Source organism: Suricata suricatta, chromosome 2, assembly GCF_006229205.1.
Source record: "Suricata suricatta isolate VVHF042 chromosome 2, meerkat_22Aug2017_6uvM2_HiC, whole genome shotgun sequence".
NCBI lineage: Eukaryota > Metazoa > Chordata > Mammalia > Carnivora > Herpestidae > Suricata > Suricata suricatta.
The window spans coordinates 17,634,877-17,659,623 of NC_043701.1; the positions used below are offsets into that span (position 1 = coordinate 17,634,877).

The 24,747-nt window shown below is 38.5% G+C and overlaps 1 protein-coding gene across 1 annotated transcript in view; it reads right to left on the bottom strand.

Annotated features, from left to right (window-relative positions):
* Positions 1-24,747, bottom strand: part of AGBL3 (ATP/GTP binding protein like 3) — a 62,473-nt gene that overhangs the window by 14,465 nt on the left and 23,261 nt on the right. Inside the window, 10 exon segments of the mRNA XM_029917987.1 lie at positions 2,449-2,510; positions 9,054-9,120; positions 9,609-9,721; positions 9,938-10,038; positions 11,226-11,352; positions 12,603-12,669; positions 12,671-12,763; positions 16,538-17,317; positions 18,710-18,848; positions 22,024-22,128. Coding sequence (XP_029773847.1) covers positions 2,449-2,510; positions 9,054-9,120; positions 9,609-9,721; positions 9,938-10,038; positions 11,226-11,352; positions 12,603-12,669; positions 12,671-12,763; positions 16,538-17,317; positions 18,710-18,848; positions 22,024-22,128 — 1,654 coding nt within the window.

Genomic DNA, 24,747 nt, shown 5'->3' on the forward strand with positions numbered 1-24,747 from the left:
ATACGGTGTTTTGGCACTAAAGGGAGTTAAAAGTTTTTTTCACTTGATACAGAATTTATTTACAATGAGAAAGAGACAAAAAATGTATAGTTACAATCTCATTTAAATAAAAATAAAGACATAGGAAGATAAGAATATGAAATGAGTTAAAATACATAAAATTATATGAAAATGTATAATTGATTACAACACTGTGCTTATATAAAAAAGAAAAATATTTTGTAGAAAGTCCATAGTAAGGAAGAACATACACATATTTTTTACCTTGAAAAAGGAGTTGCCAGTAATGACCAGGTACACTAAATGAGACAGAACACTACAGAATTATAGCAGCTAATCTTGAATAGTTTACAAATCATGTAACCATGAAAACACTTTAAACTTTTGTTTCTGCATCTGTGGTATGTGGATATTATAAAGAATTTTCCAAAAGGGCATTAGAAAGGGAAAAAACCCTGAGAACATCAATATTTTTTTTTGCCAACACTTATGCATATCAATTTACATAGAATAGTAGACTATGGAATAAAAACTAAAACCCCCCTTTTTTGTAGATATTATTGGCAACAAAAAAGTTGATTCATCATAAAAATGAGAGGAAAGTATAAAAATAAAAACTTGATTATTGAAGGCAGAGAGAGAGGAAATATTCTAGAAAAAAATCACAAAGTTAAAAGTAGCAATACTATATAATCAGAACTTGGAGAGAAGATATGAAATTAGGCTGGAGAAATCCGCTTGTGATGACTTGATCTGATGACTCAATGTCATTTTTAGCCCTCTTCCCTGGATTGAGATGATGCTGTAAACCATTATAAACTAGTCTACTCAGCCTACAGAAAATCACCAGGCCAGTGTCCTTCTGAACATCACCTCCCAATTCTAACCACAGTAATTCTGTAATTGTCTGTTTTTGCTCAAGTCTTCTGCATCAATTATTGAGAATGTCCAGGCAGGAAATAACTAAAATACTTTAAAAATAACTTACAAATACCATTTTCAGGATGTATGGGTCTTACACTTAAATTAAGAAATAATTCAGAGCATGAATTTAGGTTATCCTCAGACATTAAACTCAGTTAAGATGACACTTGTTCACTCTTTTTGCCAAAGATTGCTAAAATAAATTCCAAGTTCAATGGCTAAGAACTCCTATTAGTTTATAAGAGCACTTATGTATGCAGCTTTTCAAATAACCAAAATGATGATTGTTTTCCATCTAGAAAAGCCAACATTAAATATAGATTCTATATTTTGAAGCTCCAGTCAACAAAGGGGAAAATATATAAATATTCAATTTACTATATTTTACCTGAAATATAGCTTGGGTAGAGGAGAAAAACCACTATGTGGAAATGTTTATGCAGAGTAAATATGTGTCTGACAAAATCTACATACAAAACGATAAAAAAAAACAATCCCCCAAACAAAATCTACTTTGGTTATTGCGGTCTGCAAATGACTTAACACATTGAGATCAATTAGAGAGTTTGTCTACCAAAAACGTTTTTATAATCTTAGCTCTCTCCCAAGCATACTCACATTGCTTAAGTTGCACAATTTACAAAAAAGAAATCAGATAGCAATATAAAAATATGTGATATTACTATAACGATGTGCTTTAAAGACTAGAATTAAAATTTTATGAGCAGTACTGCACACAAATGAGTGCGTGCCTACTGATAAGATCTGAATGACCTCTGTGGATTTAGTCAGCAGCAGTTTTATGGCATTGCCATGGTAGCATAATACATGCTAGATGTTAACAGCGGAGTAGTCATGGATGCACAGAGCTCCTGCACATATAATATTTCAAAATAAAAAGTTGTTTTTTTAATTAAAAAACTTTTTTTATAGTTTATTTTTGAGACAGACAGAGCACGAGTTGGGTAGGGGCAGAGAGAGAAAGGGAGACACAGAATCTGAAACAGGCTCCAGGCTCTGAGCTAGCTGTCAGCACAGAACCCGACGCGGGGGCTAGAACCCAGGAACCCTGAGATCATGACCTGAGCCCAAGTCGGACGCTTAACCGACTGAGCCACCCAGGCGCCCCTCAAAATAAAAAGTTCTTAAAAACTATCTCTTTTTGTCTGGCTCTCCCCAGAGGCAAAATTTCTGCCCTGTGTCTGGAGCTGGGGGCGGGGACAATGGCACTCTTCTCTCAGTGACCCCCACTTCAGGAGCTGAGCTGTGGATGGAGAGGGCGGCGGTCTCGGGTCTTCTCTGTGCGCCTCTCCGGGTGCGGGATCACCACTTTCCAAGCTAAGGCAAGGGTGATCAGGGCCAAAATATTCTGGGTACTGTGGCACCCCAGGCAGAATCTGTCTCCTGCAGGGAGCCTGGGGAGAAGGGAGCCCCACTTCTTGGCTGCACTTACCTGGCCCTCAGCCCCAGCAACAGACAGCTGGAGGCAGGAAAAGAACCACGGATGCGCATGAGTGGGGAGACGGGCTCTGTGTTCTGGGCTGTGCTGGGCTGGAATGGAGTTTCAGTCTCACTGAACTGGGAGGCTGAGGAAGGAATATTGCTTCAAATACCATAAGCTCTGGCTGTTTTCTTTTTACCAAATTTTAGGAAATTTTCACAAATCAATGTCTTTCATTTGCTCTCTGCCCTTAGGGCCATGGTCGTGTTGTTTGTTTTCAACAGCACCAAGTTCTGCGAGGTGAGCGGACTTGCAGAGCCCCTCATGCTCGTATGGTAGAGGGCGATCTCCCAGGACCATCTGTTCTTACACTCTCGTATTGCCATTTAACTTTTCTTAATTTATTTCTTCCTGCTATCTTAGATGTACTTTTGTAAGATACCTCAAATACTTTTCAGAATAAAGTAAAAGTGAAATTTGAGTATATCACCTATTAATAAAACCCACTTCTCATCTGTCAAGGTTCTTTTGTATTTTTATAAACAGCAAATAATATGAGCAAAGTTTGAATCACTAACTTTTCCCAGGGGAAAAAATTAGGTATCGCGAGTGTAACAGGAAAGGACCTGCCATTCTCTTGCAACCATTTTTCAAAAACTGTTAATAACCAGATCCGTGAATACCGCTTGTCTTTCTCTGGTGTTCTGATGACTTGCTATGGGAGAATTTCTTTCCTTCTTTGTTTTCAGGTGTTTTTTCTCGTTTGTTATCTAAGAATCATATTTGAAACTGATATTTAATCAACACATCAAAGACAGTATATATATGTGGACATAAAACTATCTTGAGACTTCCACTTCTAGGACATAAAACTATCTTGAGACTTCCACTTCTAGGACGATAAAGTACTTTTTCTATCCCTCCCCGAGTACAACGAAAACCCCTGGGCATTCTATACAAAATAAGCGTAAAAGGCCCTAAAAAGTGTAAAGAAAAAGGCAGACTAGTGAGGGCCCTCACGAGCAGAGGACAGCAGGACGGCGAGTAGTTCCTGTGTTTTGTTCTCGCCTTATATGTCCCAGCTTTGGAGTCAGAAAAGCCGTCAACCCAGAAGTGCCAATGAGTGAAGAAATAATGGACTAAAATTTGATGAAACTTCCCATATTTGATGAAAGACATGAATGTAAACATCCAAGAAGCTCAATGAATTCCAAGTAAGATGAACTCAAAAACCTACAATGAGACACATTATAATTAATCTTTCAAAGGAGAGCATCTTGAAAATAGCAAGAGGAAAGCAAATTGTTACATGCAAGAGAATATTAGCAGATTTCTCAGAACCTGGAGGCCAGAAGGCCATGAATCAATACATTCAAAGTGCTTAAAAAATGGCATAGTTCAACAGGCACATGAAACGATGCTCAGCATCACTCATCATCAGGGAATACAAATCAAAACCACACTGAGATACCACCTCACACCAGTCAGAGTGGCTAAAATGAGCAAATCAAGAGACTACAGATGTTGGCGAGGGTGTGGAGAAACAGGCACCCTCCAACCTACACTGTTGGTGGGAATGTAAACTGGTGCAGTGGCTCTGGAAAACAGTGTGGAGGTTCCTCAAAAAACTATCAGTGGAACTCCCCTATGACCCAGCAATAGCACTGCTGGGGATCTACCCAAGGGATACAGAAGTGCTGATGCATAGGAGCACATGTACTCCAATGTTCATAGCAGCACTTTCAACAATAGCCAAATCATGGAAATACCCTAAATGTCCATTATCTGATGAATGGATCAAGAAGATGTGGTTTGTATATACAATGGAGTACTACATGGCACTGGGAAAGAATGAAACATGGCCATCTGTAGCAAAGTGGATGGACCTCAAGGGTGTCATAGCTAAGTGAAATAAGTCAGGCAGAGAAGGACAGACACCATATGTTTTCACTCATAGGTCTAGCAGGAGAAACCTAATAGGAGATCATGGGAAGGGGAAAGGGGGGAGGATAGAGTTGGGGAGAGGGAGTGAGGCAAATCATGAGAGACTTTTGAATGCTGAGAACAAACTGAGGGCTGAGGAGGGAGGGGGTAAGGGGGTGGTGGTCATGGAGGGGGCACTTGTGGGGAAGAGCACTGGGTATTACATGGAAACCAACTTGACAATAAACTATTTAAATTTTCAAAAATAAATGGCATAGCTGTCCTTCAAAAGTTAGGGAGAAATTAAGACATTCCCAGACGAACAAAAGCTGAAAGAGTTCATGACCACTAGACACATCCCGCAAGAAATGCTCAAGAGAGTCCTACAAGGTGAAAAGACACTGGAAACTAACTTGAATCTGTAAGGAGAAAGAAAGATCTGAGCACAGGCAATTATAAAAGCTAGTATATTATTGTAGGAATGGTTTTAAATAGGACTTTTTGTTTTGAAATACAAGAAAAAAGAAGCAGTTAATACATTTTCATCCTGTTCTGATCAAAGAAGATACTCTGTAAGACAGCTATCTTTTAAAATCTATTAAGACTTACTATTACCAATTATATAGCAACAAATTAGATAATATAAATGAAATGGACAAATTCCTAGAAACACAAAACCTACCAACATTAGATCACAAAGAAAAAGAAAATATTAATAGACTTATAGCTAGTAAGAAGACTGAATCAACAATCAAAAAATCTTTGAACAACAAACTCTAGACCTGATAGCTTCATGGAAGAATTCTACCAAACATTTAAAGAAGAACTAACACTGGTGCTTCTTAAACCTTTCAAAAAAACTAACGAGGAGGGAACACTTCCTAACTCATTCTATGAGGCCAGCATTATCCTGATCCCCAAGGCCAGACAAACACTATAAGAACAAAAAAAATTTATAGACCAGCATCTCTTATGAACTTAATACAAAAAGTCCTCAAGAAAATACTAGCAAATTAAAAAAAGCATATTAAAAGGATTGTACACAATGACCAAGTAGGATTTATTCCTGGAATGCAAGTATAACAAACTGACCAACGTAAAACACCACATCAACAGAGTAACAGAAAAGACCTCAGATGATCACCTCAATTGATGCAGAAAAGGCATTTGACAAAATTCAACACTTTTTCACGATTAAAAAACCCAACCGCCTAGGCATACAAGGAAACTACATCAACACAATAAAAGCAACATATGAAAAAACTACAGTTGTCATGTTTGATGGTGAAATGCTGAAAGCATTTCCTTTAAGATCAGGAACAAGGTAAGGATGTGTGTTTTCATCACTTCTATTCAACACAATACCAGAAGTTCTAGCCAGAACACTTAAGCACACAAATGGAATAAAAGGCATCCAAATAGGAAAGAAGTAAAATTATCTCTGTATATGATATGATTTCAGATTTTAAAAACTCTAGAGAGTCTACAAAAAACATGTTTGAAGTAATAAATTAAGTCAGCAATGTAGCAGGATACAAAGTCACCACACAAAAGTCAACTGCATTTGTATACACAATTAGAGAACAATTTGAAAAGGAAATTACAAAAGCAATTCCATGTACAATAGCATCAAGAAGAATACAATTCTTAGGAATTAACCAAGAAGGTGACTGAAAACTTCATCATCTTGTGCAAAAATACCTACAGTGAAAACCACAAAACATTGCTGAGAAGAATTAAAGACATAGATAAATGAAAGCATATCTCTTATTCATGAAATGGAAGTCTTAATATTATTAAATATCAGTATTACCCAAAGCAATCTATGGATTCAATGCAATCCCCATCAAAATCCCAATAACATTTTTTTTGCAGAAATAGAAAAACCCATCCTAATATTCAAGGATCCCAAGTAGCCAAAATAATCTTGGGGGAAAAAAAAGAACAAAACCGGAGGGCTTGTACTTTGATTTCAAACTTTACTACAAAGCTACAGTAATCAAAACAGTGTGGCACGGGCACAAAAATAGCCATAAGCTCAAAGAAAAAGAAGAGAGAGCCCTTGCATATACTGTCAAATGATTTTTGACAAGAGTGCCAAGACCATTCAATGTGGAAAAGGAAGGTCTTTTCGACAATGGTGCTCAGAAAATTGGAACTCCACTTGCAAAAGAATGAGTTGGAACACTTACCTCAAAACACATACAAAAATTAACTCAAAATAGATTGAGGATCTAAATGTAAGACCCAAAAGGATAGTACTCTTAGAAGAAAACATAGGACAAAACTTCACAACAATGGATTTGGCAAGATGATATGATACCAAAGGCTAACAGCCCATAAGGGTAGTACTGAGGTCTTCAGCCCATCAGCCTTTGAAGAACTGAATTTTGTCAACAATCACGTGAGTGAGCTTAAAAGTGGATCCTTTCTCAGTCAAGTCTTCAGATGAGACCACCTAACCAACACCTTCACTGCAGCCTTTTGAGAGACCTCAGACAGAAGCACCTAGCAAAGCCACTCATGAATCCCTGTCTCATGGAAATGGCATGAAAATAAGTATCTGTTGTTTTAAGCTGCTGCTTGGCGAAATCTGTTGCTCAGCAGTGGAAAACAAATACACCTGTCTTTCTCCATTTCCGCTGCTATAACGAAACCCCACAGACTGCATGGCTAGAGAGAACAGAAATGTATCTTTTTTTGTTCCTCAGGCCGGAAGAGTGAGGTCAGTGTGCCAGGATAGTCAGGCGAGCACTGTCCTTTGGGACACCAACTTCCCATTTGTATCCTCATCTGGTGGAAGGGGCTCGGGATCTCTCTGGAGCTCTCCTATAACCTAATCACCCCCAAAGGGCCCACCTTCCAGTCCCATCATATTGGGCATTATATTTTCAACATATCAATTCGAGGAAGAGAGAATTATTCAGACATAGAATTCTGTCCCTGAGCCCGTCAAATTCAAGTCCTTCTTGCATGCGAAATACGTTCATTCCATCCCATCCCATTCCAACAAGTATGGGCTTCCAAAATGCAGTGATGGGACAGACATTCCCAAAGGGAGAAACAGAAAAGGATGGGGTGCTGGGTTCCCCATAAGGATGTAGAAAAATCTAGCAAGGCAAATTCAACAAGATCTTAAGGCTCAAGAATACTTCTCTCTGGTTCAGTGGTCTGCCTTCTGGACTTGCTGGGTGGCAACATCACCCCTACGGCTTGGCGGGTGCTGCCCACAAAGTAGGTCATGGCTCCCGGCAGCCCGCCTTCATGGCCTCTGTTAGAGGCTGTCTATCCTGTTGAAATCTAGGTGGTAGTGGCCCTGACCATCTCTTAGTTACCTTTGAGGCCATTTTTTTTTCTTGTCTTGAAGCAGAGTGCATGTTCACAAACAGACCTGTGGTGCCATACTGTAAAACTCAGCAAGTCTGACAGCCTGCCTTCACTCTGTCCTGTCTCCAACCCCTTCGGCTCAAACTGGCAGCTGTCCTGCTGGGGTGTGATTAGTTCTGTGGTTCAACTAATCTCCTCATCACACAGTGGATGCTCCACACCCTTACTCTTCTCTTCTGAACACAGGATCCTAATGTTTTTGTAACATGGGCAGGCTGAGCATTTTTTAAATCTTCAGCTTCTGGTTCCTTTTTGCTTAACAATTCCTTCTTCATCTCTCTCTCCTTCTATTTTATTATAAGCAGTCAGGAGGAATCAAGCTGCTCTTCTACACTTTACAAAGAAACTTCCCTTTTGAGCTAAATATCCAAATTTATCCCTCACACGTTCTACCTTCCATGAAGCACTATAGAACACAAACTCAATTCAGGCAAATTCTTTACCATTTTATAGTAAGATTAAATTTTCTCTATTGGCCAGTAGCATGCTCGTTTCTGTCTGAGACCTCATGAAAATCACCCTTGATGTTCATACTCCTACCAGCGTCCTGTACATGATTAGCTGTGTATTCTTTAAGAAGACAGGAACTTGCTTTACAGCCCCCTTCTCTCCTTCTGAGCCCTACCAGAATCATCTGGAGAAGTCCCTTCCTGGCAATATCGGCATTTTCTAACATGCACTATGAAACCCTGCCTGCCTCTTCCAGTTACCCAGTTGCAAAGTCACTTCCACACTTTCGGCTACTAGTTGCAGTAGCGCCCCACACTCGGCACCAAGGGCGTGGTGTCTTGGTTTGTCTTAGTCACTTCCTAATACCATCACATTGAGGGTTAGAGTTCCAACCTGCGTAGTGTTTGGTGGGGGCATAAACAGTCCATATCACCACCTGGACTCCCTTCTCCCCCTCTACATTCCTCCTTAGGCACTTGTCACAGATTAGGCACATCATATATTTTACTTATTTATCATTATTTTTTATTTCCACCCACTAGAATATAAGCTATGAAAGAGAAGGATTTTTGTCTCATTTTTTGTTCACCGCTCTAGCCCCAGTACCATGTTGAAGCCTAATATATAATTGTTAAATAAATGAATAATGACCCCTGGATTTGCAGGCATGGAATGTATGTTATGATAGCAACTCTCATTAACAAGTGGTGTGGCTTTTGAGAAGTAACGCAATCTCTCTGGATCTTTAAAGTAAGGGTATTAAAAACCCTAAGGTTAGAAGATTCTATGATTTAAAGACCTGTTACATAATCAGAAAATAACAATTATTGCTATACAATAATTGTGCAACTGCAAGCATTTTTTTGGCCTTATTATTAGTCACAACGAGAAGAGTACCCAAACCAAAGGCAGAAATTTTCAAACATACCTGAGAAGTTAATTCGAGAAAGCAAGTCTGAGACTCATTGGATTCTGAACTGTCAGAGCCTCGGCTACTACAAAAAAAATAAATAACTTTGATATAAAAACTATTTTAATTATATTTATAATTAAATTTTTTCTATTTAAAATTAATTTATTAACTTAATTATATATTATAAATATTAAAACAGTATTTTGGTGGCATTTAAATTTTTCAACTGTTACTTTTATTCTATTATCTTATTGGAATGGTAGAAATGGTTCTAATTAGAAGAATGTTTATAGGGGCACCTGGGTGGCTCAGTAGGTTAAGCTCAAGTCATGATCTCACAGCTCGTGAATGTGAGCCCCACAGCCGGCTCTGTGCGGATGGCTCAGAGCCTGAGCCTGCTTTGGATTCTATGTCTCTCTAGCCATTCCCCACTCACACTGTCTCTCTTTCTCTCTCTCTCCTCCGCCTGCAGTTGGGATTTTCAGTTGAGACTGATAATTTTATATCCTATAATTGTTATAAAGAGCATAGTAAAACACAAGTTCTATTAGATCCACTATCTTGACTTACCCAGACTCTAGATCCAATGTAATTTCTTTCAGAGAAGTATCTGAATCCTCAAGAACTTTTTCCAAATTAATATGTTTCTCCATCTCTTCCAGTTCTTTCAGGCACTGATAATACTAGGGGGAAATAAGAAATTAATTATAAAATAACTTTATTTCCTAATTAAACTAATTGAATATTTATAGATCTCTGGAACAACAACTATGAGGACATCAAGTGCCAAAACCCCAAGCACCGCTGGGGCAGTAAAAGGAAAAGACTGCCGGCCCTGGGTTAGGTTATGTTATCTGACAAACTGGAGTTTGAAGCATTACCAAACGGACTTTTCTTACCTTGGTTCGGTCTGGGTCACAATAATCCAAAAGAGAATCACAAAAATGATATCCCATTGACTCCAAATCTTTTGTGTTGAAATGCGTGCCTCGTTTATTTCCTAAAACATCAATAAGTTTATCTGCCACTGAGGATACGTTCATCATTGGTCCTCAACAGGCAGGCTTAAGGTCTAAAGCACAGAGTCTAAGTAAAGCCTCTGGTCTGAGTCCATCTGCTGTCCTCTGGATTTGCTTCTCCAGGGCAGCTCATTTAACAGCGCATTGCTTTCCCTCACTCCCTCTCCACACCTGGCTCAAAGCTGACTTGACACATATTAGGGGATGTTGTAGGTGGAAGAAAATTTAATAAGAACACAGGGAGTACTTGGTTACCAGTTATAAACACGCTCATAATCCCTTAGAGAAAAACTTGGGTAAATATTTTACTGTTTACATCATCACAGATACTACTATATCAGTTTCAAGGTGTTTTAAAGACCAGAAATAATATGTGTGGATTTCTAGCACTTTCTTTTGAGTCAATAAATTTTCTAAAAATGGAACCACTATCTTAATATGGAGTACTCTAACAGTAAACCAAAAGATTTCTTAAATGTAACTACAGAGCACACTTTAAAAAAGTGTTTTTAATGTTTATTTTTGAGAGACAGACAGACAGACAGACACAGCATAAGATGGGGAGGGGCAGAGCAAGAAGGAGACAGATTCTGAAGCAGGCTCCAGGTTCTGAGCTGTCAGCACAGAACGCCATGCGGGGCTTGAACTCACTTGAACTCAAGCCAGATCCTGATTTGAGCCAAAGTCAGATGCTTAACTGACTGAGCCACCCAACCACACTTTTATTTTTAAAGGAACCAAGTGCTTCCATTAAAATATAAATTGACCCCTCAAAGAACCCCCAACAAACCCAGTCTATTTTGACTTGCAAATAGCAAATCCACTAAAGATATTTCTATCCTGGTATTTTAAGTATGAGCATTGCTTTTTCTTGGAATCACAAGTCATCTATAAGGATTCTTTCTTAAAAACAAAGATTAGTTCATGAAATAACCAATTAGGTATTTTACTGATATGCTAAAACTTTCTTTTCTGAACAAAGAGATATAGTGAGATGGAGATACATATAGTAGTTTATTCATCCTGTTTAGAGAACTGATTGGACACCAGCATGTGTCTAAGTAGGAAGAAAGTGCTCACTATCAAACTGTCCACACCATTAATCTTATGTTAAAAATGTCTCTGGTCTGAAGCTCTGGGAGCCAGGAGGGAGAAGACTCGGTCTTACCCAGCGTAGATCCACAAAAAGTAGCCTCCATGGTAAAGCTGTTCCTGATTCCCATTTTCTACATCACTACCCTTCCTGTTCCCTCTTTGCTCTTCTGAACATTAAACTTGCAAGCTGAGAATGAAAACTAAAAATAAGCAAATAAAAATGAGAAAAATGTGTTTTTCTGAGTACAACGTCTTTCTCAGGAAGTAGGGTTGAGAAGGAGGAAGTAGTGCAAGAGCAGTAATTCTCTCTAAAGTTTCATGGGCTTTTATTTCTTAACCAGTGGAAAGAACTCATCTTAAGGATGGCATATTTATATTTCTGAGAACCACAGATTTGAATGCTGGCAACAAATTTTATTTTTAATCTACACATAACATATACATTCAAAACCTGTTGATTAATTATTGATACTGTTGGGATAAAATCTTATATTTTAAAAAACTTAGAGGAAAGGGCCTAAATATGTTTAGGAATACTCGAACCAACAAATCACAAGACCACAACCTGAGACAAAGTCAGAGGCTCAACTGAGCCAGCCAGGTGCCTGATTAATGCAGAGTTTTTGAAGAGAATAAGGATGCTTTATTTTCACAAGATCGATCACTGGAAAGCTGTCCTAAAAGACTGTTATAATGTATCTACAAAATGTTTCAGTAAAAAAAGTTTCGTAATTTCATTTTTTATTTACAATAAAAGTGACTATGTTCCATTCTGAGTTTAACACATGTATAGATCTGTGTGACCACGACCACAATCAGGATATAGGTCAATCCCATCACCTCTAAAAATCTCCCTTGTATCACTCCTTTATAGTCACAAGTATTTAATTTATTCTGAAGCCAGAGAATAAATTATGAAATGATATATGAAAATATGATATATGAAAATATCATTTTCAGTTGTGGCTTCCAAGTGTTGTGTGAGTCTATAGAAATGTAAGTGGTTTTTATGGGTGGCCCTTGTCATGTAGGACACTGGTAAACTCACTTATTCTAGAACTTTCTTGTGGATTGCTTTGGATTTTATATGAAGACAACTGTGTCATCTTTATTAGTTGTTCCTTTCCGAAGCGTCTGCCTTCTCTTTCTTTTTCCTGCCTTCCAGCACTTAGAACCTCCACTATCAAGCTGCACTGACGGGGTGAGGCTGGCCGTCCTGGCCTGTTCCCGAATTCTGAGGGAACCAGTCTGTTACCATTAAGGGGGAAGGATAAGGCTCATTTTTTCCTTCACATTTCAAATTAAACATTCCACATAGTTGCTTTCTTATGGTCAACTGTATAAACCAGTCAAAATAACTAAGTAAAAAAGCAGTTTACTAAGATGATCTATTCTGTAGTCTCACATGAACAACATGTAAGAAAAGTTAAAAATCACAAATGGTACTCACTTTATCTGGACAATTTTTGCTCAGCATGAGTGGGAAGATTCGCTGCTGTAAGTACAATGCTTTACATGTCACTCCCGTCACAGCCGTACATGAAGACGTTCTCCTTCCTACTGTGGCCATGAAGGTCACAATATAAAATCACCTCCCGTTTCTCCATTAATCTACCAAGAAAAAAAAGAACTAAGTTATTAAATTTCACCTCTGCATTTTCCTTCTCTGGGTGTAACTATGGATTTACAAGTCTAATATCCAAATAAACAGAAATTCTTATATCCTTGCTTTTGACTTCTTTCTCTTATCCATACTGCACAGTATTGACAATTTTAAAACATCTATAATAATTTCCTATTAACTATATATGCATATAAAATATGAATGTTTACCTTCCATTATAAAGATAAAATTTATCTTCTACCCAAAACTCCTCACAGGATCCCTCCGCTTTATTACTGGTTTTCCCTTGCACAGAGAGAACAGCGCACTCCTAGCTCTGCCCATTAGCTTTCCCAGAGATTCCTTTCGACCGAATACCTTCTTTCTTCATCTCTGTAAGTGCAAATACTGCCCCTCCAGGCCGACCTCATGTCTCACTTCCTAATTAGTCAAGGTCGGAGATTTTTCTTTTTATGAATTCCTGTAGCACATAATATGGGTACCATTTACTTGACTCTTGCCTTGGAAAGTTTTCATAGTTTTTATTTAGTCTCCTTAGGGGTAAGACATGCTTCAAATCATCTAGAACAGTGCAATGCACACAAGCACACAAATATTTGTTAAAAACGGAGTAGCTGACAACTTGGTGCTGAAGCCAATTATTGTATAACCCTTGATTAAAATGGTAAATATCATTTTGAGAAAAATGGTACCAAAGTTTGAATTTTTTTCTGGTAAATTTAAAAAAATTTTTAATGTTTATTTATTTTTGAAAGAAAAAGAGACACAGAGGGCGAGCAGGACAGAATCAGAGAAAGAATCCGAAGCAAGCTCCAGGCTCTGAGCTGTCAGCACAGAGCCCGATGCAGGGCTTGAACTCACAAACTGTGAGATCATGACCTGAGCTGCGGTCAGCCACCCAACCAACTGAGCCACCCAGATGCCCCTTTCTGGTAAATTTTTAATAAATAAAGGAATTATTACACATTTCTTAAGAGCACAATCCATGGCTTGTAAAACTTGCCATTCAATGAATTATTAAACCAATAAAAAATAAGCCCCCCCAAGTGACTGATGAAAATAACAAATGGAGAGGCTTTAAAAAGGTTAAAAAAAAGAAGTGGTGTTAAGATGGTAGGATGATGGGCATTTTTTGCCCCCTCCTATTTCTGAACTTTATATAGTGTTCTATTACGTACATAAATAAAACCACATATGCAAGTATACCTGGAAGGGTAAGTACCAAAATGTTAGTGCTGGTGTTTATAGTAACATGAAATGTATTACTTTTATAACAAAAATATTAAAACCTAAAATCAAAACGTTCAGAACTACCTTATATTACCAACAATACTCCTTTAAACTATAGTGAAATCCCAAGGTGAAGCCTGTTACATGTATTAATTGCCCTTTTCTCATTTGGTGCCCAATAAATTCTGATAATGTTCGAAAGCCACTAAATGATCATTATAAGTTTTTAGGAAACTAAGTAGATTATAAAGCAAGAATATCAAGTGAGGATCTTAAATATGAAATATACTGAACATTTTTAAACCAACAGTTCCCCAATTTTAATGACCTTTCAGTTTCTTACATGTAAGTTAAAACAGACTTCTAAGTAATCCTCAAAGATATGTCATTACTTCTGAAGGGTGGCTCTAAATTTTACATGAATTCAAAATCACTTGAGAAATGGCTTGGATATTTTTTCTTAACCACAGGTCAAGATATTCTAAATATCTTATACTAAGTATCCTATACTAAAAACTACGGTCTCTTACTCTCATATTCTTTAAGTATACTAAATATTAGATATATTTACAGCTGCTTGCCTTCCCAACATATGTGACTTCTTATTCTACTTACCTGCCCAAGATCAACTGCAATGCGGTAGTTTTCCTTCTTGGAAGTCATTCCCAAACTTACTGCGTACATTCCTGCCTTAGCCTGCTTACGAGGCAATCTGAGAAGAACTAAGACATTTAAAGTATTTTCTACTGAGACCAGCAAAAGGCCCTTGTCCTATAATCCATCTCGTGTTGGACCAGGGACCCTTTATGTCAAAGAGCACTAAGTAGACATTATAGATATTCAAATCAGCATCCTTTCTTATAATTATTATTTTTAATTTTAGAATTTTAGATTACCCCAAATCTGCAGAAATAGTAGTGTTTCCACATCCACCTCACCCATTCTCCCCTAATGTTAACATACTACAATAGCCATGTACAGTGTTCAAAAAATGAAGAAGCCAACACTGGCACACCGCTGAGCTCCCAACCTTATTTGGATTTCACTGGTTTGGGCACAGATGTCTTTTCTGTCCCAGAATCCAATCAGGGTCATCACATTGCATTTAGCTCCTTTTTACGGTTCGTTATCCCCAGGGAAATAAAAGGACATCATGGGTTATTTTTTTTAATCACTTCATATTTCTCAGATAAGTGCAGGGAATCCTGGAGACCCCATTGATGAGGGGTATAAAAAACAGTTTTCAGTCCTTTTGGTGGGGATCTGCACCTTAATCCCTTTGTACCTAAGCAGATAAAAGGATTAACACGGGAGTGAAAGTTGAGGCTGAACCGAGTAGTTGGGGCCATCCTAAGCCTGTCACCCCCTCTGAGGCCCTCAGCCTTGAAACAGGGTTCTTGTGCTTGCACTCGGGGCCCTGTCAAAGTGGAATAAGGTTATATACACTCTCTATAACAGTACTTACTTTTGTAAGTATTTGAATAATCCTAAATCGTTTACAAAGAGTTTTTACATCTATATCTGTTTAACAATGTTTTTCTTTTCATATCCGAGCTAACACTGAAAACACATTTTTCAATGTTCTGTACTTTATTCCAGGCACTTTATTTAATAATACTCTCACTTAATCCTCCTGCCTATGAAGTATTATTCATACTTTACAGATGAGAAAACCAAGCTTTAGATTTGTTTTTAAATTGCTCAAGGTCACACAGCAAATGATATACCAGGATTCCAATCTGATATTTTAACTCCATTCCACACTCTTAACCAAAAAAGTTAAGAGGCTCTGGACTTGGAATGGGGTTGTCTGACTCCAGTAAATCTTTCTGCTCTAGCGCATGCCTATTCTCGACTGTCATTACCTGAATCTATTAAAGAATTCACCCATTCAACAAATATTTAGATATTATGTACATTTAATGTTCTAGATTCTTTGGAAAACTTAAAGCTGTTCATTTGTTTTGCTGGGGGGGAAAAGACTATTATTCATTAAAACTTTAATAATTATGTAACCTGATGATCAAAACACATCATAGTAAAGAGTACATTTATCATGATGAGCACTGAGTAATGTACAGAATTGTTGAGTCACTATATTGTACACGTAAGCTGGTATTTTATGTTAACTATACCGGAATTAAAAGGCTCATCGAAGAGCCATACATGATCAACACAGTGCCAGGAGGCACCATGACATATAATTAGTTTTACATGTAAGAGATTCAAGCATCCCATCAGTGCTTCCTTTACTTCTAGCAAGAAACCAGGGATATGCAAATTTAATGATTAGTTTCACAAAGCCACTAAAATGTTCTAAAAATTTATTCATTATTTAAGAAAAGGCTAGTGAATCCAATGGCATAATGCCAGAAAGAAGGGTGGAAAGAATGGAGAGAAGTATTTATAGTTAAACAATTAGCTGAACAATTTTAAGAAAGGCTAGTGTAAAATGAGTGGGGTTGTGGTAGCAAAGTTCTCACTACCAAGTTTACTAAATAAGCAGAGAGGTAACTGGAGGCTTATCTTACCTGCGGATCATGTTCCGCGTATACCAAACGGACGGAAACGATTCCTTTAGGACAGATGTGTAGTTACGGTTTAAATCTCATCCAGCTAAGGAACAACGATAATTTCCCACAATCACACCATCTGGATTCAGCATAGGTACCACCTTGAAGATGAAAGTGTCCCGAAGCAACTGCGCATCACTGGAGTCTCCTAAAATGTAATCTAGGAAGCCCTTCATGACCCAAGAGCTGCTGGTTTCCCCTGGCTGTACCCTTGCAGTCAAAATCACAGCCTTTCGCTTTCTTGAGTCTGCGTTCTTCAAGGGAGTAGTGATTGTTAAAACATACACCATGTTCCTAGCAACTGTGTGGCACAGAACGCGTATGTTACAAAACTTGGACCGTACTGAGTCATTATTGGTACTAGTCAGATACTCTTGCAGGTTGGTGTAAGTATACGGATAGCAGTGAGCAAAGCAGCCGGTATCTTTGTTGTGTGGAAATTGAAATGTCCATGTAAGAGAGAAATAATGGCGTCCATCTTGTCCCTGGTTGTTCTTATAATACTTGATTTGGTCTCCTATTCTCTGCCAGCCGATATTATGCGCCTTGGCCTCTTTCTCAGAATAAAATAGTGGGCGCATACCCCGATTATAAAGACTAGCAGGCTTAGTGAAATTGATTGTAGTGAATCTGTAGACTATTCCTGCTTGAGTATTAGTGACTTGGAAATAGTACCACTGGGTGTGTTTATTTGTGAAGAGGTCAGGGCGCACCGTCAACTGGTATTCATATTCTGCCCTAATACACAAAAAGGGAGAAAAAAAACATGTAAAAATGACATTCAAATTTAAATTATGTAAGGAAAATTATTTTACTTTTACCTATTCACTGAGAGCCTTTTTTCCTGAAACTAGGCAACATCCACTAGCAAGTAACTGTAAAAGATAAAAGTTTTGAAATGTTCTCTCTTATTAGATAGGAGACTGCTTCTATGCTAATTCTCTAAAGCCTTTTTAGTTCTTTGTAATTCAAGAGGGCACATTAAAGTAGGCATGTGATAAAAATGTGTTTCATCCCAGTTACATTTCCTATAAAAGAAATGATTAAAGAACTCTTAAAACTGAATTAAAGTCCAGTGTTTCTTTTTTTAAATTTCAGATATAAAATTCCTGTTTTGTGTTAGAATCAAACTGTAGGGATCTGAAATACTATCACTGAGAAAGGTTTAAAACATATAAATTAATACAACCACATACATCAAGAAATTTGAAATTCTTTAAGGACTGAATTTGGTAACTATTTGCATCTCCCATAGTTAGTCACTGAGGATACGTAAAGATAAAAATAATTTTACTGGTACATTTGTTTTACACACACACACACACACACACACAATTTTACTGGGTTATTTGTGACTTCTTCTTCACCAAGTAACCTTCTATTCTGTCAGGACTATGTACTTACGGTGTGTGTGTTGTAAATAGTGACTGAGGAACAGGTGAAATAAAGGATGCAAAACCAGAGCTATGCAATCTAGGTCATGGGTATATGACAGTTAACAGAGAACCGTACTCTCCTTGGTACTTAAATATTTTCAGAGTAAAAAGTTTTTTAAAGAACGCCCTTGGATAGCATGCACGCTCCCAAACATTTTACTGAACACTCATCCCAAACACTATTCCAGTAAAAAAATATGAGACGCAGGGTGAGTGTGTGTGTCTGTGTGTACGACAATTCATACTGGCACATAAAAATGTACAGTACTAGGGGCGCCTGGGCGGCTCAGTCAGTTGAGTGTCAGACTTCTGCTCAGGTCATGATCTCACAGTTCGTGAGTTCAAGCCCCACATCGGGCTCTGTGCTGGCAGCTCAGACCCTGGAGCCTACTTCAGGTTCTGTGTCTCCCTCTCTCTCTCTGCCCCTCCCCCACTCATACTCTGTGTGTATCTCTCAAAAATAAAATAAACATTAAAAAAAATTTTTTTAAATGTACAGTACTATGCTCACATTCATAGTATTTGAATCCAGAATTTGAACCTTTTATACCCCCTTCACAATAACCTCTAATTGGTGTCTATAATTCCAGGAATTATAATTCATTAATGAATACTAAAACTTTAATGTACCTAATACAGAAAATAATAAATAGTTGAAGGTCCAGCTCCTCAAATAAAAATAATTAAAACCTACACTTTGACTACCTTCTGTAGATTTCCACTTTCAAATCTTGCTTCAAACATCTAAGTATTGTCATAGTTATCCACAGGCTGCTTCAGAGGCGTTCGGTTACCCCCTACGCGGGAATACACAAAACAGGGCTCCTTGTAAACTGAGGACAGAAGACCATAAAGGTATCAAGCCACGTCTAAAGTATCCAGATTATTCTGCATAGAGTTCGGAACCACAGTATAACTGAAGTGTCACTAAGGACTTAAAATTTTAAAGCAATTTGATGCTAACATACAGACTTGTTGAAGTAAGAAAGTCTAAGAGTATTCAAACTAGAAAAGCAATGCCCAAAATACATCCCTGTATTTCTCACATTAAAAGTATTTATCCCATTTCTAATTATTATGGAGTAATTGGTCCTGAACTTTCCCATTCACTATAAATAACTATAAAGCTGGACAAAAAAAATGAGCTATTTCCATATATTTGGATAACACACAGACTAGAACTGTAAGAATAGCTGAAAGAAGATAAATACATGAAGTATGCCCATGTTTACCCCTGGCTTTCTTCCTGGGAATACTTTCTGACTACATCCCAAGAAGGTGGCACTTAAGAATAGTGTAACAGCCTTGCTGAGCAGAGGAGGCAAAGACTGCTGTTTGGGGCTACTGAAATTTATGAGACAGGACACAGAGAGAAGAAAGGTTCATAGACGGAGAGCCCCAACAGTCTACGTGGTGGTTCCCTGCTCTGCAGCTGAGCGCTTGGCTGTACAAGCACTGGATAAGACCCAGTGAGACAGGAGAATGCTACTGTGGTGCTGAGGTATCACATTTGCCATTCTAGAATATACTGTACTTCTAACACGCCCAGAATGGAAAGACGTCATTGAGCACCTCAGGCATTCAATCATGACTCAAGAAAGGCTGCATACTAGGCCTAAGTACCACATCCAAGGGTAAGGACCATGACCTAGGACTACATGAAGGACTAAGACAAAATAAAAATTTTGCCCTTACAAAAATCTGCCCTTGTAAAAAAATAAAACCAAGCCTGAAAGAAGCAAAATGATCTTCCAGCAATTTAACTGCCTACCAGAACAAAATATGGCATAATTTTTAAAAAGAATGTAATACAGACTCCTACAACATATTTCCACAATGATCCACATATGATTGGGGAAAACTATGAAACATGAAGAATGGTAGGAAAAATGTGATCCATGGTGTGTGTGTGTGTGTGTGTGTGTGTGTGTGTGTGTGTGAGACCTGTGCTACACACACACACACACATACACACACAATTTTCAACAAACCCCAAGATAACCCAGATGTTGGGATTAACAGAGGATTCTGAATATATATTTAAAGACTTAAAGGGAAAGATAGAGATAATGAATAAACAGATCAAGTAATCTCAAAACCTCCCTGAAAAGCTACAAAAAGGAACCAAATAAAAAGTCTAGAAATAAAAATGACAATAACTGAAGTTAATGATTAGATGGGTTTAAGAAAAAGTGAATATTTCAAAAGAAAGATGCAGTAAACTTAAAAACAAATACAATTATCTGTCCAATTATGGACAGAGAAGAAAAAAAAGATCCAGTGACATGTAGAACAAAGGTAGAAATCTAACATGTGTAACTGGAATTCCAAAAGACAGAAGAAAAAGAACACAGAAAAAATATGTGAAGAAATAATGGCTGAAAAGTTCTCAAATGTGAGGGGGAAAGCCAACTCTATTAACCTATGGATCAAAGAAGTTCAGCAAACTTCAAGCAGGATAAATATAAAGGTATCCAAATCTAGGCAGATCATAGCCAAACTGCTGAAAACAATCAAAGAGAAAAGACACATTATATATATGTAGGGAACATGATACAAATTATGGCTAATTTTTTATTTAAGGCAGAAGATGTCACAGGACAATGGAACATTTTAAAGAAAAAAATCTTTAGAAGAAAAAAGATATGAACCCAGATTTCTGTACACCTGTTGTTTGGAGACTTCTCTTCTATAGCTACAGAAGTGGGAACCATCTTGTCGTCTTACTCGTTCAGGCCCAGGACACACACTGATTTTGCTCTGTTACCAGTCTTATGTTGCTTTCCCACCCCTTGTGAGTCTCCCTTAATTCTGTCCACACTTTGGGAAGTTATACTTTCATTTAACTTTCTTAAATTACTCCCAGTACGCTATTCAGTTCCTGACAAGACCCTGACTGACTCACCTCAACTATTTTCATATTTTATCAGATCTTATGGAAGTTATGTGTGGAAGTTCTAAGGTAGGTGAGCCATGAAAATATCTGAAATTCAAAAAAAATCAGAGATGCTCATATTTCCTCTGGTTCTTAAGAAATATGTGAGTATATGATTTCTAGAATTGCTTACTGTAGAGGAAACAATCCTTGTACATTTTGGTTTTGCCAGCCCTTTAAATAAAGTACATATGCTTCCTGAAGTTCTCTCTAACAGATGCTCTACGATCTAGAACTCTGATGGTGAAACTGTGCAGGGAACTCATACCTCCTTACATGGTGCTTTAGGAGCAAAAGAGTGAGACATGTATGTTTTATTATTAGCATACTATCATAAAGCAGATATGTGATTTTGCATTATTGGAGCTCTCAAAGTACAAATATTGATCTTGACTGTTAAGACCACTTTTTCTGGGGCACCTGGGTGGCTCAGTCTGTTAAGCATCCAACTTCAGCTCAGGTCATGATCTCATGGTTCGTGGGTTCAAGCCCTGCACCGGGCTCTGTTCTGACAGCTCAGAGCCTGCTTCGGATTCTGTGCCTCCCTCTCTCTCTGCCCCTCCCCCTCTCATGCTCTGTCTCTCTCTGTCTCAATAATAAGTAAACATAAAAAAATTTTTAAAATACTTTTTCTGAGATATAATCCTAGATGTTATTTGCAGTGTGGGATATTTTCCCCTTTTAAAGGTGCAATCTCAAGAAATGCATCAAACTGGCATGAAATGAGAAGAAAGTCATCTGAAAGATTTCATGAACGTGACCTGTGGACAGCTGCGGAGTATTCCATAGATTTATCTTTGAAAGCTGATGTGAACATAATTCCTCTTAGATATAACTCTCCATTCTAGTGGGTAATATGTCTTTTTTTAAAGCAACTTTGAACAAACTGCAATACACCTTCAAGAATATAATTCGCACTAAATCCACATTTGAGTCAATCTGTAACAAATATCTTGACAGGGACTTCATGGTATTCTGCAGTTTCCATTATAAACAGCAAAACAAATGTAATTAAGAGGTGAACCTAGATACCAAATTATATTTTATAGCAACATGTTTCATTATGTACCCACCATCTTCAGCTAGATAAACTACAGTATCTTCCTTGGAGTTTGGATAAAGGGGTTCCATCTCTAGACCTGTTGGGATGTACACTGGCTCAGGATTAGGAGTCCAATCTGGAAAAAAAAAAAAAAAAAGAAAACACTACTTGAATATTACTTCAAAATAAAACAGGAAATGTTTTTAATATTTATTTATTTTGAGAGAGTGAGTGAGCAGGGCTGAGAGGCAGAGAGAGAGGGAAAGAGAAAATTCCAAGCTGGCAGTGCAGACCCTGACACGGGGCTCAAACTCATGATCTGTGAGATCATGACCTGAGCCAAAAACAAGTGTCGATGCTTAATCCACTGAGCTGCCTAGGTGCTCCAATGAAACAGGAAAATTTTATTGTATATTTTTAAATTAATCACTGGTATTTTTAGTCTAAAATTTAGTGTTTTATGTAGGGCTGGTTTTTACCAAGGATTCATTGGAAGTGAAAGTGAACACTGTCACACTGAGAAAACCCAAACCATTTCATTTGTACTTTGTTCTAAATTATTAAAGTGAGTAGCTCATGACTGTTTTCTGTCATTATGGATTTTATACTGAAGTTCCCATTTACCTGAGCATTTGATGACTTTCTGACCCACCTCTAGGAACCCTGCTCCATTTTTTTGTTCTCTCTTTAGCCTCTTGCTCAACAATGGTTGTTCTCAAAGCTTATACATGTTCAAGTTTCTTTTATCTCCCCAAAGGAAGTCTATCCTCAGACCCCCATTTTCTTTAGCTATACCAAATCTCCTTTTCTTCATTATATTTAGAACCAAATTTCTTTAATTTTTTTTTAATTTATTTTTTGAGAGACAGAGGAAGACAGTGAGAGCAGGGGAGGTTCAGAGAGAGAGGGAGACACAGAATCTGAAGCAGGCTCCAGGCTCTGAGCTGTCAGCACAGAGCCCAACACAGGGCTGGAACTCACTAACTGTGAGATCATGATCTGAGCCGAAGCTGGACGCTTAAATGACTGAGCCACCCAGGTGCCCCTAGAATTAAATTTTTTAAAAGTTGTCTGGACCATGCTCTAATGCATGATCTATTTTTGACCAGATTTTTGAACATGACCTATTTGATTGGAAAAAGTACTTCACTGCCCAACTGCCCTAGTAATTCCCACTTTTTAGTGGAACGAGAATTTGGATGACACATTCTCCTGCTTTCTTTTTACTAGGTGGTATGTGTTAGATTATGTGTGGCTCTGGAAATATGTATGCTCCAAGAGAGGGAACCATACTCTACGATTCCAAATATATTCACTGGAACAATTTTTTAAAATATGGTGATAAGGGGGGTGAGCGGCAAGATGGCAGAGAAGTAGAGAGCTCTGTAATCTCCACCCACCAGCAACTATCAAACTGAAAAGAATTAAAAGCCACAATATTCTGATCTCCAAGAACGGAGGTGGGCGCAGGGACTCCTCACTGATAACAGCCTCATGGATGCCTGAGTGAGTGCCAACTGGGACCGGAGACTCTGAGGGGGTCTCCGCCAAAGTGGAACAGGGAGACAGAGTGCCCAGAAACTCAGCACCGCTACAGAGGGTCGCGTGCTCAGAGGCCCGGGGGGCCGGGCACGACCTGGTCGTGCAGGGCAGCGGAGAGCCAGGGGCGGGGGGGGGGGGGAGAAGGAGAGATTGGAAGTGCTCAGAGACACAAATACCTCATGTGTAGCCGCTGGGCCGGGGACAGAAATCCGTCCCCCTCATCAGGCTTGTTCTCCCTTGGGCTTGCCAGCTCGCCAGCTCGCCAACTTCACATGGAGCCAGGGATAAGCTGGCTCCCCAGTCCCCCTACTCAATCGCGGCCAGAAAGCTGCTTGCCTGCTGGAGATCATTTTAACTGTGGTGGCAGCATTAAAGTGGATGGACTGGGACTTAGAAACCTGGCGGAGCTTAGAAACCCAGAGCAATCTGACCCGTCTGTGGCATGGAGAAGTCGGACTCAAGAGAGTGGCTGGCAATGCATGGTCTGAGGGGGCTTGGGGCGCCACCATTCTCCCTGCAACCACGAAGACAGGGCCTCAGAGAGCAGCTCCTGAGACCTGACCTACCTATATCAAACCATGCCCATCCACGATGGAGAGCTGCCTTTTTTTCCTTATTATTTTTATTTTTTTAATTTCTTAAAAATTTTTTCCCTTTTTTCTTATTATTTTAATTTTTCCCCTTGTTTTCTCTTTTCTATATTTTTTTCCTTCTTTACTCCCTATCCCCCCTGGAGTCTGGGAAAGACCAACATTTATGCACGGCTGTGATTAGGTCAACTCTTACCATCCAGATATATTTTCCCTTATCTCATTCTTAGCTCCCCCCTCAGCAGCCTTTCTGCTCGCAGACTGTCCTTTATCTCTGGCTGTTTCTGTCCCCCTCCACCCCGCCCCCCAACTTCTTTTTTCCTTTCCTGTCCTCTCTTTTCTTTCCTGTTCTTTTTTTCTTTCCCCTTTTGGTTTGCTTGTTTACTTGATCTGTCTGCGTTTGCGAGCTTTTGTTCCCTGTGTGTTTGTCCGTCTGTTTTCCTTTTAAGGGCTACCTCAAGAAACAAGCTACAGCACACATGGTGGACAGTCTCAAATATCACTGAGTAGGGAAATAAAATAATCGAGACATAACAGGAGAAACTGAGAGATGCCATTAAAAGCACATCTCCTGAAATGACAGGCCCTGGACAGTCAATGACCTTCTTCTTTTTTTTTTTTTT